Source organism: Dermochelys coriacea, chromosome 6 (assembly GCF_009764565.3).
Source record: "Dermochelys coriacea isolate rDerCor1 chromosome 6, rDerCor1.pri.v4, whole genome shotgun sequence".
NCBI classification, from domain to species: Eukaryota; Metazoa; Chordata; order Testudines; family Dermochelyidae; genus Dermochelys; species Dermochelys coriacea.
This window is the reverse complement of record NC_050073.1, coordinates 98,678,210-98,693,542: the sequence shown is the minus strand read 5'-3', so window position 1 is coordinate 98,693,542 and position 15,333 is coordinate 98,678,210. Positions and strand designations below refer to the sequence as shown.

The 15,333-nt window shown below is 38.3% G+C and overlaps 1 protein-coding gene across 2 annotated transcripts in view; it reads left to right on the top strand.

Annotated features, from left to right (window-relative positions):
* The window catches only part of TRIP11 (thyroid hormone receptor interactor 11), an 87,878-nt gene that overhangs the window by 34,511 nt on the left and 38,034 nt on the right, over nt 1-15,333 (top strand). For both annotated transcript variants that reach the window (XR_006281859.1, XM_038405953.2), the window contains exons 11-13: nt 7,313-10,345; nt 12,489-12,629; nt 14,503-14,696. Coding sequence is in view for 1 of the 2 variants with exons in the window: in XM_038405953.2 (XP_038261881.1) it covers nt 7,313-10,345; nt 12,489-12,629; nt 14,503-14,696 (3,368 nt within the window). In the remaining variant the exon portion in view is untranslated. The remainder of the gene's footprint in view (nt 1-7,312; nt 10,346-12,488; nt 12,630-14,502; nt 14,697-15,333) is intronic.

The window sequence follows — 15,333 nt, the reverse complement described above, 5'->3', positions numbered from 1 at the left end:
TTGCTCACAGATATCAGGACCTATTATGTTCCCAATAATCTCTTCTTGCCATACTGGATAAGACCAGTGGTTTATTTAGTCCAGTCTCCTTCCTGACAGTGACTGTTACCAGATGCTTCAAGGAAATGCAAGAAATCCTGTAGTGGACTGTCAGGGTTTCTTCCCCACTCTGAACTCTAGGGTACAGATGTGGGGACCACATGAAAGACCCCCAAGTTTATTTCTACCAGCATAGGGTAGAACTTCCCTAAGGCACAAACTCCCCCAAGGCACAAACTCTTTGCCCTTGGAGGGTACGCTGTCACCGCCAAGTGATTTAACAAAGAATCAGGGAAAGGACCGCTTGGACTTCCTATTCCCCCAAAATATCCCCCCCAAGCCCTTACACCCCGTTTCCTGGGGAGGCTTGAGAATAATATCCTAACCAATTGGTTACAAAGTGATCACAGACCCAAACCCCTGGGTCTTAGGACAATAGAGAAACAATAGACAACAGTCAGGCTCTTAAAAGAAACAGAACTTTATTAGAAAGAAAAAAGGTAAAAGAAGCACCTCTGTAAAATTAGAAGGGAAGCTAACCTCACAGGGCAATCATTTAAAACAGAGGATTTCCCTCTGGGCAAAAACTTTAAAGTTCCAAAAAGAAAACCAGGAATACACCTTCCCCTCAGCACAGAGAAAATCACAAACCAAAACAAAAGTAAACTAACGCATTTCCTTGCTAGTACTTACTAATTCTAATGGAGTTGGATTGCTTGCTTTCTTGATCTCTCTCCGGCAAGGACACAGAACAGACAGACAAAAGCCTTCCTCCCCCCCCCCGCCCCCCGATTTGAAAGTATCTTGTCCCCTTATTGGTCCTTTTGGTTAGGTGCCAGCCAGGTTACCTGAGCTTCTTAACCCTTTACAGGTAAAAGGATATTGTGCCTCTGTCCAAGAGGGATTTTATAGTACTGTATACAGGAAGGTTGTTACCCTTCCCTTTATGATGGACAATTATGGAATAACATACCCGCTACCCACAATGGAAATTTCTTACTAATTTCTGTCAGGTAGTGGTTATCATGTGCCCTCTAGCATGAGGGTTTATTTCCCTTTTTAGGAATGTTGCAGTACCCAAAATATATTTAGGTTTATATAATCCTAATAAAATCTTGACCTCCATAAATACTTGTGACAATGAGTTCATGTTAGCAATGTGTTATATAAAAAGTATTTCCTTTTATCAGCTTTACATTTTATTAGTTTATAGTAGCATAACATCTTAATTTTAAAAAAAAAATCAGATTTTGAGCAAAATATGTGAAACTTAGTGGTCACAGATTATTTTTAATCAATCAAATATTAATAGTTTTATATTTGTCACTATTTTAACTGCTATTTGGGTTTTAAAAATGTATTTGAAATGCATTTGTTTCAGATTAACTATTCGACTTTTCAGAAGGAAAATGGCCAATACCACAATAATTGGTATTATTGGTCCCTACCAAATTCAAGGTCCGTTTTGGTCAATTTCACAGTCGTAGGATTTTAAAAATTGTAAATTTCAGCTATTTAAATTTGAAATCTCACGGTATTGTAATTGTAGGGGTCCTGACCCAAAAAGGAGTTTGGGGGGGCAGGGAGGTCACAAGGTTATTGTAGGGGGAACAATGGGAGCTTTGGGGAAGGTACCTGCAGGCGAGGGCAGCACGTGGAGCCCTCTGCCCCCCTCCAGGGGCCACAAGGACATGGTACCGGCCACTTTCAGGAGCGGGGCGGGGCCAGGGGAGGCAGAGGGCTCTTAGCCCCACTGCGTGCCGATGCCACTCCGGAGCCGCTCCAGGTAAGCAGCACCAGGCCAGAGCCCACACCTCGAAAACTTGCTGCACCCCAAACCCATGCCCTGAGCCCCTTGCGCCCTCCAACCCCCTGCCTTGAGCCCCCTAAATCCCCTGCCTTGAGCCCCCTAAATCCCCTGCCTTGAGCCCCCTGCCACACCTGTCCTGGATCCCTGCCCTGAGCCCCCTCCTGCACCCCGCATCCCTGCTGCACCCCAACCCCTTGCCTTGAGCCCCTTCCTGCACACCACACCCCTGCACCCCAACCTGCTGCCCCAGCCCTAAGTTCATGGCCCTGCATGCAATTTCCCCACCCAGATGTGGCCCTCGGGCCAAAAGGTTTGCCCACCCCTGTGCTAGAGCCAAATACACTGATAAAATGACTTCTCTACTACTACTACTCGAGATTCCCCTGTTAATGCATCTCAGGATTGCATTAGATCTTTTGACCCCAGCATCTCACTGGGAGCTCACGTATAGCCGAGTATCCACCACAACCTCCAAATCTTTGTCAGGGTCGCTGCTTCCAGGATAGAGTCCTCTGTTAATGTAAAATATGGCCTACATTCTTTATTCCTAGGTGTATACATTTACATTTAAATTATTAAAACACACACTGTTTGCTTGCATCTAGTTTACCAAGTGATCCAGATCTTTCTGAATCAGAGATACCTCATCTTCATTATTGACCACTTCTCCAATTTTTTCATCTGCAAATGTTATCAGTGATGATTTTATGTTTTCTTCCAGGTCATTTGATAAACATGTTAAATAGCATAGGGCCAAGATAACAATCCCAGAGGAACCTCCCTGGAAACAGACCTCTTTGATGACAATTCCCTGTTTACAGTTACATTTTGAGACCCATCAGTTAGCAGTTTTTAAACCATTTAATCGGTGCCATGTTAATTTTATATTATTCTAGTTTTTTAATTGGAATGTTGTGTGGTGCCAAGTCAAGTGCCTGACAGAAGTCTAAGTGTATTACATCAGCACTATTATATTTATCAAACAAATTTGTAATCTCTGTATCTGGGTGAGCTGAATCAGGAGCTGACTCAGCATCCTGTCTCTCAAATCCCCACCAATATAGATTAATTGAGAAGGGTCAATCAGCTGAATAGAGCTACAGCTGAAGGGCTAATTAGAGGGGGATGCAACCCTAGTATCTGGGAGTCTATAATTTGAGAGGAAGGAAGCCAGGGAAGGGGGAGCTGAGAACAAGAAGGAAAGCAGAACTGGGCCGGGTTGACTGCTGCCATTTCTATTCCCTTCTCCAGAAGCAAGTGGTGGAGCTGGCCTAGGGCTTGTAAATATAAGTAAATAGCACTACAGGTAGAAGCTGCTGGAACAACAAAATAAAATATGATGGTGGTAAAGGAGACATGAAGTGGTTTGAGCTTTACTTAAGGCCTGAAAGGACTCACAGGGGATCACCCCATAACAATTTCATCAACAACAGATATCAAGTTTGTTTGACAGGATCTGTTTTCTATAAACCCATGTTGATTTGCCTTAATTACATTACTCTTCTTTAATTCTTTATTAATTGCATCCCAAATGAGCCATTATATTCTTTTCCCAGAATTGATGTCAGGCTGTCAGGCCTATAATTAACTGGATATCTCATTTACCCTTTTTAAAAATTGGCACATGAGCTTTCTTTCAGTCTTCTGGAACTTCCCCAGTATTCCAAGATCAATTGAAAATAAACATTAATGGTCCAGCTAGCTCAGCGGGCAATTCTTTTATAACTCTTGAATACAAGGTGGCTGGAACTGCTTATTTTAAGATGTCTAACTTTATTAGCTACTGTTTAACATTCTCCAGAGATGTGAGTGGAATGGAAAGTGTGTTATCACCATATGATGAGACTAAATCTGTTTTTCCCCAAATATAGAACAGTTATATTTATTGAACACTTCTGCCTTTTCTGCATTATTATTGATAATTCTACCATGTCCATCTAGTAATGGGCCAATACCATTGTCAGGATTCTTTTTGTTCCTAATATATTTTAAAAACTCCATCTTGTTATCCTTAATTCTCCGGGCCATAGATGTCTCCTTCTGTCCCTGGGCTTCCCTTATCAATTTTCTACAATTCCTAACTCTGATTTATATTCGTTAGTATCAACTTTCCCTTTCTTCCATTTGTCACATTTTTTATAGCACAGCCTTTCTCCTTGATTGAGAGATTGTGCCTTTTGGGACATCTAGTAAAGGATTCCCAAGCATCATTCACATTTTTCTGATTAAATTCTTCCTCCTATCTGTGATCTTTGCACACACCAGCGACTCCTTGCATTCATTCCAACAAGCCTCTTGTGTGCCACCCTTCTATTCCCCTTTTACTTCAGTGACTCACTGCATACACACAGTCCAGTACCAGAGGTTCTTTGCTTTCTGTCCTCCATTCTCACCTCCACCAAGTGTTCTGTGTAACTCCCCATTCCAGGGGCTCTGTGTGCTGTCTCATTACCTCTTCCCCCATACCAGGGTCCCTCAATCTCCCTCCCATGCAAGAGGCTATGTGCACCACTGGACCTTCCTTCCGAACTGTACCAAGGTTCCCCATTCTCCCCCCCTCCCATTAGGGGTTCTTTGTGACCCCTCCATTTCCCCTCATGCCAAGAGCTATGTGTGGCCCCAAATTAGGATCTTTACCCCCTCAGTCAGGGATCTGTGTGCCCCCCATTTCTCCCTCCTTCCCATGCCAGGGGTTCTGTATGCCCCCATTTCCAGGTCCCCCTTTTTCTCCTGCCAGAGATTGTGCCTGCCCCTATTTCTTCACGCCCCTATACCAGGATCCCTCCTTCTCCTTCTCCGTCTGTGTGTACCTTTATTCCCCACCACCATTCTTAGTCTCCTTTCCCTTTCAATATGTCAGCAGCATTGGGGGGATTAGCAGAACTCAAATGAGGGGGTTTGTTATGCTGGAATATGTTAATGGGTGCGATAAATAAGTTCTTCAATTTATGGACAATTACAAGGGTGGTTGGAGGTGTTAGCTCTGCTAGCCAGATGCTTAATGTGTCCCGCGTTTTCCCTTTAAGGTTTTCATATTTTTCACCAAAATGTTTAGTGTTCTGCCCATTAATGCTTAGAATATTCCCTTAATTTTTGGAATTGATTGGATGTGATGGTCAGAAGTTATTGCATTACACCCAAACAAAGAAATGACGCAAGCTTGACCAGTAATACATCTGCACAAGGAGGATGAATTAAGGTTGAATGGGCAACCTTATTCAAGCACTTTATAGGCTTTTTACTTTGCTACCTCAGTGTTTTCTTAATTTTTAAATTAATTTAAATTCTAGATGTATTTTTTTAAATGTAATTTCTTATGTTTTTAAAAAGCTTGAGGAAATTCTTTTTCTTTCAGTTATATGGAACCATGTTGGTCCCCGTGTGGGTCATCTGTAGGATTGGGATCTTTAGATCCATAGCGTAGGCCTCTGCCATGGATCTTTAGATTCGTAGCATAGACCTCTCCCATATGAGCTAATAGAGTAACTGGTAGCAATGGAAAGCTGTCACCTTCCTTGTGGACCTGCCATTAGATGAGGAGTGAAGACACGCTGTCAGGTGGATTTCACTGCTGTTTGCTAAACAGCAAAAGAATATTGAGGCTCTAGAATAATGGTTTAAATTCTAGGTCCTGTTAAGGAGTGTGTTATAGACCCTTCTGCCCCTGCCTTACCCTCACCCTTATTCTTCATTTGAGTCGGGTAGCTTCTTTCGCTTCTACTTTGCCTGCATGTCCGCAGAGAGGGCATCGAGAGTTGCTCTCAGTTCCTGTCCTTGTCACTACAGCAGCTCTTGGCAGGCAGGAGAGCAATTGCAGTGAGGGTCCTGTTCAGTCCCTGAAGCCACAAGATGGTGCATGCTCCAGCACACTGTGGGAACGGCTCATGTGCAGTCTAGTCAGCACCTGAGCACTGTGAGGAGTGGAGTATGCTCAGTGCAAATGAAATCTTCAGAGAATTTAGCTGCAAAACTGTAGTGTCTCTCTACTGAGCATGTGCAAACAGACTTTTTTTCCCAAAGGATTAGAACTTTGCCAAATTTGGATGAATTTTCTCAGGGACAACAAAAGCACATCACTAGTGTTAGTGGGAGAGACGACTCTTCCTCCCTCCCCCCAATTCCTCCACTACAAAATGTCAAGTCCCTCCAATGTATGGAGGTGCTAGAGATGCTAATTGAAACTATTGTAAAGAGTTTGTTAATGCAGGCAAAAGTGTGTTTTTTTTACTAATCTCATTCTCAAAAATGGTTGAAGCATTTTAATTGAAACTGTCCCCAGAACATCAGCCTTGGGCAGCTGGCATGGGAAATTTCAGCCTAAATGGTTTGTTTAGCAAAATTAATTGAAAACAAAGTCTTATCGTGGAAAGTGTCGGGCAACTTAACTGTATGCATCACTGTGCAGCTTATAATAAATGAGCTGTGTGTCAAATTTTCAATTGTATTTTGTTACTGCTGTGTTAAGAATTTTAAAGTTCCAAATGTTCAGTTGACCTAGTTGAAAAAAGTTTCTTTGTCTTAACCAAATCTTATATACACCTGGGGTTTCTTTGATGTTAAAACTTCATGGTTTAAGCTATCTTGTAGACCAAAATAGGTTCTCTTTTTTAAATGTAATATGCTATTTCCTTCCAGAACATCACTTGAACTCCAGTGGCTTGATAGAATTATTATGGTATATCTGAAAACCTTACGCTGTCTGCTTTTGGGAAGCACTGACCCCTCTTAGGGGTGCTCAAGCAAGTCCATAAAAGGACAGTACGTTTTGTTAATTATTGGATTTTTAACATAAAAATCTTCTGAAACGGAGCTGTCTATTGAAAAGTGAATATTCAATAAATTTGTCGTTGCTGTTGTGTGCTAATGTCATTGTGTTTTGACCATGACTTTAAAATACAGTCTTAAATGTTCCATATTTTCCATAGGCTTTTTAATAAAGACTGAAATGGAAGAAATATTCCTATAGTTTCTAATAACATGATTAACCTCTGTTTGAGTCCCAAATATTCTGATATGGTCTATATTAGGCAGGCATGCTATACCAATTTAAGTAGTTTTGTGCAATTCAAATATAAACACTTTTCATGTGTTACAGACTGTATGTTAATTTATATTTATGTATTCATGTGAATGAACATTAATCACATTTACTTATTTGTGACTTGATTTAATGCCTCACTAGTTCTAAATAATAGCTTAAAATATTTGGAAGTACACAGCTAAAATGGATGTTTATTCATGCCAATTTAATTATCCTGAGAAATCATGGAAATTTTTGACTTTTACATTTGAGTTATTCTTTTGGGGAGAGATTCTGTAAGTTTGATGGAATATATTTTTATTTGAAATAATTTGAAAATGACTGCTCAGTCAATTCCTTTTTTTTAAAAAAAAAAATCCTTTACATTCTTTTGTTATCCAGATGATTAAATGAATGAAAGCTCTTGTTTCTGTTCGTTTTAGCATATGATTACCCTGAAAGAGCAGCTATCAAAACAGCATATAGAACCTGATAGTACCATCAACCAGCTGAAACTTGACATAAATTTTGAAAGAAAGAAAGTGTCTGAAGTAGAAGCTGAGAAGATGGAAATGAGTAAGGAACTAGAAACCCAGAAATCAAAAATGAACCACTGTACATTTGCACTTAATGATTTGCATATGAATAATCAGCAGCTTCAGCATAACATTAAGGATTTACAAGAACAACTAAAGAAATCCCAAGATTGTAACTTAAATAATAAAATGGAAATTGCAGAATTGAAGCAAAATCTGAAACAAAAAGAGGAGGAACTTTCTGTTTCCCAGAATGAGTTAACAAAGATAATGAATCAAGAATCTAACAGTAACTATCAAGATCTTTTACTTAAAGAAAGAGAAGCAGAAATTGCAAAACTAAATAAAGACATTTCAGAAAATAAACAACTAAACCAAAATTTGGAGAAATCAGTTTGTGATCTTAAAATAGAAAATGGAAAGCTGCTGACAGTCTGTGAAGAACTAAAACAGCAGTTGCATGAAGCCTTTGCTGAGAAAAATAAGGTTTCCCTGGAAAAAGATACGATGTTGGAGGCTTTGAAAATGGAAAAAGGACAGTTGGAAACTGAATTAAGCCAGACCAAAAAGCAGCTGTTGGAACAAGCACAAAAATATGAACAAACCATTGAGAACCTGTCAAATGCACGTAACATGAACACCACTGCATTACAGCTTGAACATGAGCGTCTAGTGAAGTGCAATCAAGAAAGTGACTTTGAAATAGCAGAACTCAAAAGGAACATTTTGCAGATGGAAGCCGACCATGAAGAAACTAAAGAGATGTTGACAACTAGCTTAGGAGGACAAAAGCAGTTGACAGAACTCATAAAAGAGAAAGAGGTGTTTGTTGAAAAATTTAAAAATAGAGCTCTAGAGTTACAACAGGAACTTGAGGAATATGTTAAGGATTCCAAAAAGCATGAGATTTTAAGACAAAATTTAGAAGAAAAGGACAAAAGTCTTGCAACCATGAAAGAAGAAAACAATCATCTGAAAGAAGAGATTGAAAGACTAAAGGACCAGCAAAGCAGATCTCCACCTGTGACTGAGCCTAAAACACTAGATATTATTACTGAACTTGAAACTGAGATAACACAGTTAGACGTAATAAAGAATAATCTTGAAGAGGAAATAAAACTTCACAAAAAAACAATTGAAGATCAGAGTCAGAAGACTGTGGAACTTCAACAGTCTTTGCAGGAGCATAAAAGGGAAATAAGTGAGTCTAAATTTCAGTATGAGCAAATTAATGTCAAACATGAAAAGCTTTTCTTGGAGAAAGATGAGGAAATTAAAAGTTTGCAGAAGACAATTGAACAAATTAAAACTCAGTTGCACAATGAGAGGCACGTCTTTCAGACAGACTCCTCCGATCTCTTTCAAGAAACCAAAGCCCAGTCACTTAATGGAGAAAATGGTCACGAAAAACATGACTTGTCTAAGTCTGAAATTGAAAGACTAGTAAAAGGTATCAGAGAGAGAGAGAGGGAGATTAAGCTTCTGAATGAAAAGAATGTCTTTTTAACTCAACAAATTGATCACTTGTCTAAAGATCAAGTTGGTAAACTCACTCAGATCATCCAAGAGAGAGACTTAGAGATACAAGCTCTCCATGCAAGTATTTCCTCTTCGTCATATAGTCAGGATGTTCTGTACCTTCAACAGCAACTTCAAGCCTATGCCATGGAAAGAGAACAGGTGCTGGCAGTTTTGAGTGAAAAAACTAGAGAAAACAGTCAGTTAAAAACAGAGAACCATAAAATCATGGATATGGTAGCAACTAAGGAAGCGGCTCTGATGAAGTTACAAGAAGAGAACCAAAAATTGTCTAATCGGTTTGAAAGTAGTAGCCAAGATATGTTTAGAGAGACTGTTCAGAATTTGTCCCGTATCATTCGAGAGAAAGATATTGAAATAGATGCCTTGAGTCAAAAATGCCAAACCTTATTGACTGTCCTACAGACATCCAACATAGGTACTGACAGTGGGTCAGGAGGTGTTAACAGTAATCAGTTTGAGGAGCTTTTACAAGAGCGTGATAAATTAAAGCAACAAGTGAAGAAGATGGAAGAGTGGAAGCAACAAGTAATGACTACAGTCCAGAACATGCAGCATGAGTCAGTTCATCTCCAAGAGGAGCTACACAAGCTTCAGGCACAAATTTCAGTTGACAGTGATAACAATTCTAAATTACAGATGGATTATAATGGCTTGATCCAGAGTTATGAGCAGAATGAGAAAAAAATGAAAAGTTTTAGTCAGGAGTTAGCACAAGTTCAGCATAGAATAGGACAGCTTCATAATACTAAGGATCTTCTTCTGGGAAAACTTGATATGGTAACACCACCGCTGCTGATGGCTTCTTCTGTTCCACAAGCATCAGATATTCCAAGTAGTACTCCTCCTGAAATAGTCAGTGATGCGTCCAAATTCCTTCAACAGGAATTGGAGCAGCTTAAAAAAATGCTACAAGAAAAAGATGTGACTATCGGAACTCTTAAGGAAAATAATCAAAGATTGTCTGATTCTATGGCTGCAACATCGGAGTTAGAAAGAAAGGGTCAAAAGGACACTGATCCAGAGATGAAGCAGATAAAGGGAAAATGTGATGTTTTCCAGAAGTCACTTAGGGAAAAAGACCTCTTGATTAAATCTAAAAGTGATCAGTTACTTTCTGTAAGTGAAAATCTTAGTAACAAAGAAAATGAAAATGAGCTTTTAAAACAAGCTGTCACTAATCTTAAAGAAAGAAATCTAATTTTAGAAATGGACATCTGTAAGCTGAAAGAAGAAAATGAAAAAATAGTAGCAAGGTGCAGGGAGAAAGAAACCGAATTCCGGGCATTACAAGAGACTAACATGCAGTTCTCAATGATGCTGAAAGAAAGAGAATTTGAATCCCACTCAATGAAAGAAAAAGCTCTTGCTTTTGAAAAACTATTGAAGGAAAAAGAACAGGTATGTGAGGAATTTTTATTTGTTCTATTGGTTATAAATATTTAAGGGAAAAAGTACAAACTTTTAAAATCATACATGTGACTGAATTCTCACAAATATAGTCTGGAGGTATTTGCCAAAAGCAGCTTCTCATTTACTGTATGAAACCTTGCAGAAGTGAATGAATTTCAAAGTTTTGAGTGACCTACTGCAAGATTCTGTTCAGGATCTCTTAGAAACCTATATTTGTCTTCAAAGGTTATAAGTATTACTATTAATAAGAGTAATGTTTAAATAAATCACTGCAAAGTGACCTGACGTTGTCTAGTTACGATAATACATTGGGCATCACTTAGAGCATTTTGTATTTACCATATGGAATGTAGAACACCATTTCTCTGAAAAAGAACATTTTTCATATTTTAAACATGTTTTTGAATTTCATAAAGTAATTTTAATCTTTATGGCATAGTGTTAGTGGCAGTTAAAATTTTGTGTGTGTGTGTGTCTTCATAACTTCTTCACATACCTGTGAAGTACTCTGCCAGTCCAAGTTTCTTACTCTGTACTATTATAACTAAATACTATGAAATTGCAATGATAAGGCACTTCAGTGATTTAAAATAGATTGGTTATGTAAAAATTATAAAATGTCATTGTGGGGTTTCATGTTTACTCTTGATCACTTCCATATCAAATACAGTTACAATAAAAAAATGATTTTTTTTTAATGGCCAGCCCTGCAAACTAAGCCTGGGCTCTTAAGAGTCGAACTTGTTTCTTTCCATTTCTTGCATAATGCTCAGTAATAAAAGTCATGCAGACTAAATTAGGCCTCTTGGTGTCACCAGTGCAACCCAAATGTTTTCAATGGGGTTTCACAAATATAACTGACTGGAACTTAGTAAACAATTTATTTGATGTTGCATGAGGTAGTATAGCTCTCTCTTTAGCTATGTTGGATGTGCAGAGCTAATAAGAGTAGTAACTAAATAAAAAGAAAAGGAGTACTTGTGGCACCTTAGAGACTAACAGATTTATTTGAGCATAAGCTTTCGTGAGCTACAGCTCACTTCATCGAATGCATTCAGTAGAAAATACAGTGGGGAGATTTATATACATAGAGAACATGAAACAATGGGTGTTACCATACGCACTGTAACAAGAGTGATCACTTAAGGTGAGATATTACTAGCAGGAGAGCGGGGGTGGGGAAGAACCTTTTATAGTGATAATCAAGGTGGGCCATTTCCAGCAGTTGACAAGAACGTCTGTAGCTGTAGCTCATGAAAGCTTATGCTCAAATAAATTTGTTAGTCTCTAAGGTGCCACAAATACTCCTTTTTCTTTTTGCGAATACAGACTAACACGGCTGCTACTCTGAAATCTGTCATTAAATAAAAAGAAGTTTCTTCTAGTGTTTTTGTTCAAAATCATATCATTTGACTTTAATACATGCAGAGAGCAGATCTCTGCAGATGGAAGATTCCATTTTTTATGTAATCATTTTATTTTTATTTCTGAAAGTTCATAGTGTGCCTAAAAACATTAGTAGCCACTGTTTTTGTTTTTTTTTTTTATTTCATTTCTACTCATCTGACTTTATACCTTTTGGAATGTGTTTATTTTCATATAGCTATCGTAAACAAATAACATAATAACATAAACCACATGCCTAAAGAAGATTCAAATCACGTTACTTAGAAATAGCTATCTTAACAGGAAGTATAGCTTCAGAAATTGTGTTTAGGAGAATTGCAATTTTGAAGTACACATGTCGGAAATGGAAGGGTGCTAGATATCTATTTTACTGCAGTTAGTGAATACATTGTATTAGCGTAGGATGACTTTAGAAACAGTTTTTAATCTATCAGACAATATGCCAATAAAATCATTGCAAAACAGACAACTGTTTCTTCAAAGGATCTTCTGTGCAGTAAGCACTCTCTTTTTCCATATATGTCTGTCTATTTATTTCATCTTTTTTTGGAGTGCAAGTTCTTTGGGACAGAAACTGTGCTTCCTTTTATACAGTGTCTAGCTTGTTTGTGCAGAAATGCCTAATAAATAGTAATAATAGACTTGTTTAGTGTGTTAAGCATATATTCCTCAAAGTTTTTATACATTTCCAACCTTTCTTTAATTGTATGTCCTTCTTCCAAAGGGCAAGATGGGGGAGTTGAATCATCTGTTAAATGAAGTTAAGTCAATGCAAGAAAAAGCTGTTTCTTTTCAGCAAGAAAGAGACCAAGTCATGTTAGCACTGAAACAGAAACAAATGGAGAGCAGTGCCCTACAGAATGAGGTATGACATTAAACAAGACTAAAGCTCAAAAAGGGTGAGTGAATACGAAAAATCAGGGAATTTACCTTGCCTTAAGAATGATCTTAGATAAGTACCAAAAAAGGCATCTAAAATGTATATCTATGCAATATAATTAGGACTGTCCATTAATTGAACTTAACTCAAGCGATTAACACTCAACCCAGTTGGGGATTGGTCCTGCTTTGAGCAGGGGGTTGGACTAGATGACCTCCTAAGGTCCCTTCCAACCCTGATATTCTATGATTTTCTGAAAACAAATTAACTAAATTTAAATAAGTCATGATTAATAGCAGTTTTAATCATACTGTTAAACAATAATAAATACCAATTTAAATTTATTATAAATACTTTGGAAGTATTTCAACATTTTCAAATGCATTGTTTTCAATTACAACACAGAATGCAAAGTGTACAGTGCTCACTTTATATTAATATTTTTTTATTACAAATATTTGCTCTCTAAAAAAACCCCAAAAGATAGTATTTTTCAGTTTACCTCATTCAAGTACTATAGGACAATCTCTTTATCGTGAAAGTGCAACGTACAAATGTAGAATTTTTTTTACATAACTGCACTCTAAAACAAACATTGTAAAACTTTAGAGCCTACAAGTCCACTCAGTCCTACTTCTTGTTCAGCTAATTGCTAAGGCAGACAAGTTTTGTTTACAGGAGATAATTCTGCCTGCTTCTTACTTAGTGTCACCTGAAGATGAGAACAGATGTTCGCATGGCACTGTTTTAGCCAACTTGCAAAGTATTTATGCGCCAGATATGCTAAACATTCGTGTTCCCCTTCGTGTTTCAATCATCACTCCAGAGGCCATGCTTCCATGCTGATAATGCTTATTAAAAAAATAATGCATTTGTTAAATTTATGACTGAACGCCTTGGGGGAGAATTTTATGTCTCCAGCTCTGTGGTATCGCATTCTGCCATATATTTCACGTTCTGGCGGTTTTGGATGATGACCCAACATATGTTGTTCGATTTAAGAACACTTTCACTGCAGACTTGACAAAATGCAAAGAAGATACCAATATGAGATTTCTAAAGATAGCTACAGCACTTGACCCAAGGTTTAAGAATCTGAAGTGCCTTCCAAAATCTGAAAGGGACAAGGTGGGGAACATGCTGTCAGAAGTCTTAAAAGAGCAACGCTTCGATGTGGAAATTACAGAACCCGAATCACCAAAAATGAAAATTAGCCTTCTGTGGTGGTATCTGACTCTGATGATGAAAATGAGGGTGCATTGGTCCACACTGCTTTGGCTTGTTATGAAGCAGAACCCGCCTGCTCTCACTTTCAGATGACGTTATAAATAAGAAGCGGGCAGCATTATCTCCCATAAAAGTAAACAAAGTTCTTTGTCTTAGCGATTGGCTGAACAAAAAGTAGGACTGAGTGGACTTGTAGGCTCTAAAGATTTATATTGTTTTGTTTTTGAGTGCAGTTACGTAAAAAAAACCATTCTAAATTTGTACATTGCACTACAGGTGAATTGAAAAATACTATGTCTTTTTTGTTTTTCACAATGCAAATATTTGTAATGAAAATAATAATATAAAGTGAGCACTGTACACTTCGTATTCTGTATTGTAATTGAAATCACTATATTTGAAAATGTAGAAAAACATCCAAACATATTGATAATTTAAATTGTGGTTCTATTATTTAACAGTGTGATCAAAACTGCGACTAATCATGACTATTTTTTATCTCACCGTTAATTGCGATTATTTTTTTAATCATTTGACAGCCCTAAATACAAATCAAAGTAAATAATTTGATTTGCTTATGGTATTATGCACAAAGAAGTATGTGTCATGAACGTAAAATATATTTACCCAGGTGCAGCATTTACGTGATAAGGAGCAGCGTCTAAACCAGGAACTGGAGAGGTTGCGCAATCACCTCTTAGAAATGGAAGACTCCTATACACAGGAAGCTTTAGCTGCGGAGGACCGAGAGACCAAGCTAAGAAAGAAGGTCATGGTTTTGGAGGAAAAACTAGTATCCTCTTCTACTGCAGTGGAACATGCCAGGTAATATTTGCTTCCATCAAGCATTAGCATTTCATTGAGTAGTTGTATTCTAGAGTGATGGTGATGTGAGTTTTATTAGCTTTAAAGAATGTAGGTGTGCTAAGCACTGCATAAAATCATGACATGGAATATTGATATTCTTCAGATGCTCGTTCATGTCAATTCCAATCAGGTGTGCGTGCGCTGCTTACACGACAGCTGGAAGATTTTTTTTTTCCTAGCAGCATCTGTAGGGTTGGCTTGGGCCCTGCTGACCCACCACCCCCTCAGTTCCTTTTTCCTGCCAGTGACGGCTAGCTGGAACTTCCCTTGCTTTTGCTTCTGCAAGCGCCTTTAGCAGTGTCCCATTGTATTTTATTTATCGTTAATAGTTTTCGTCTTAAGTTAGCAGTAGCAGTGTTAATAGGTTAAGTTTTCATTGTGGGGCTTCTCCCTCTTCCCGCTCCCCATCCCCACTTCTCCCCCACTGCTGGGGAATGCCTTGGTTGCCGGGGGTTCAAACTCTGTTAAGTTTGCGGAAAGTTGATGTGAAAAAGTGACCCACACACTTCTTCTTTGAAGAACCTTGGCGAGAGTCACCAAAAGGACACGTGCTGCATTTGTAAAGGGTTTCAGCTGAGGACCCTTAAGGATTGCA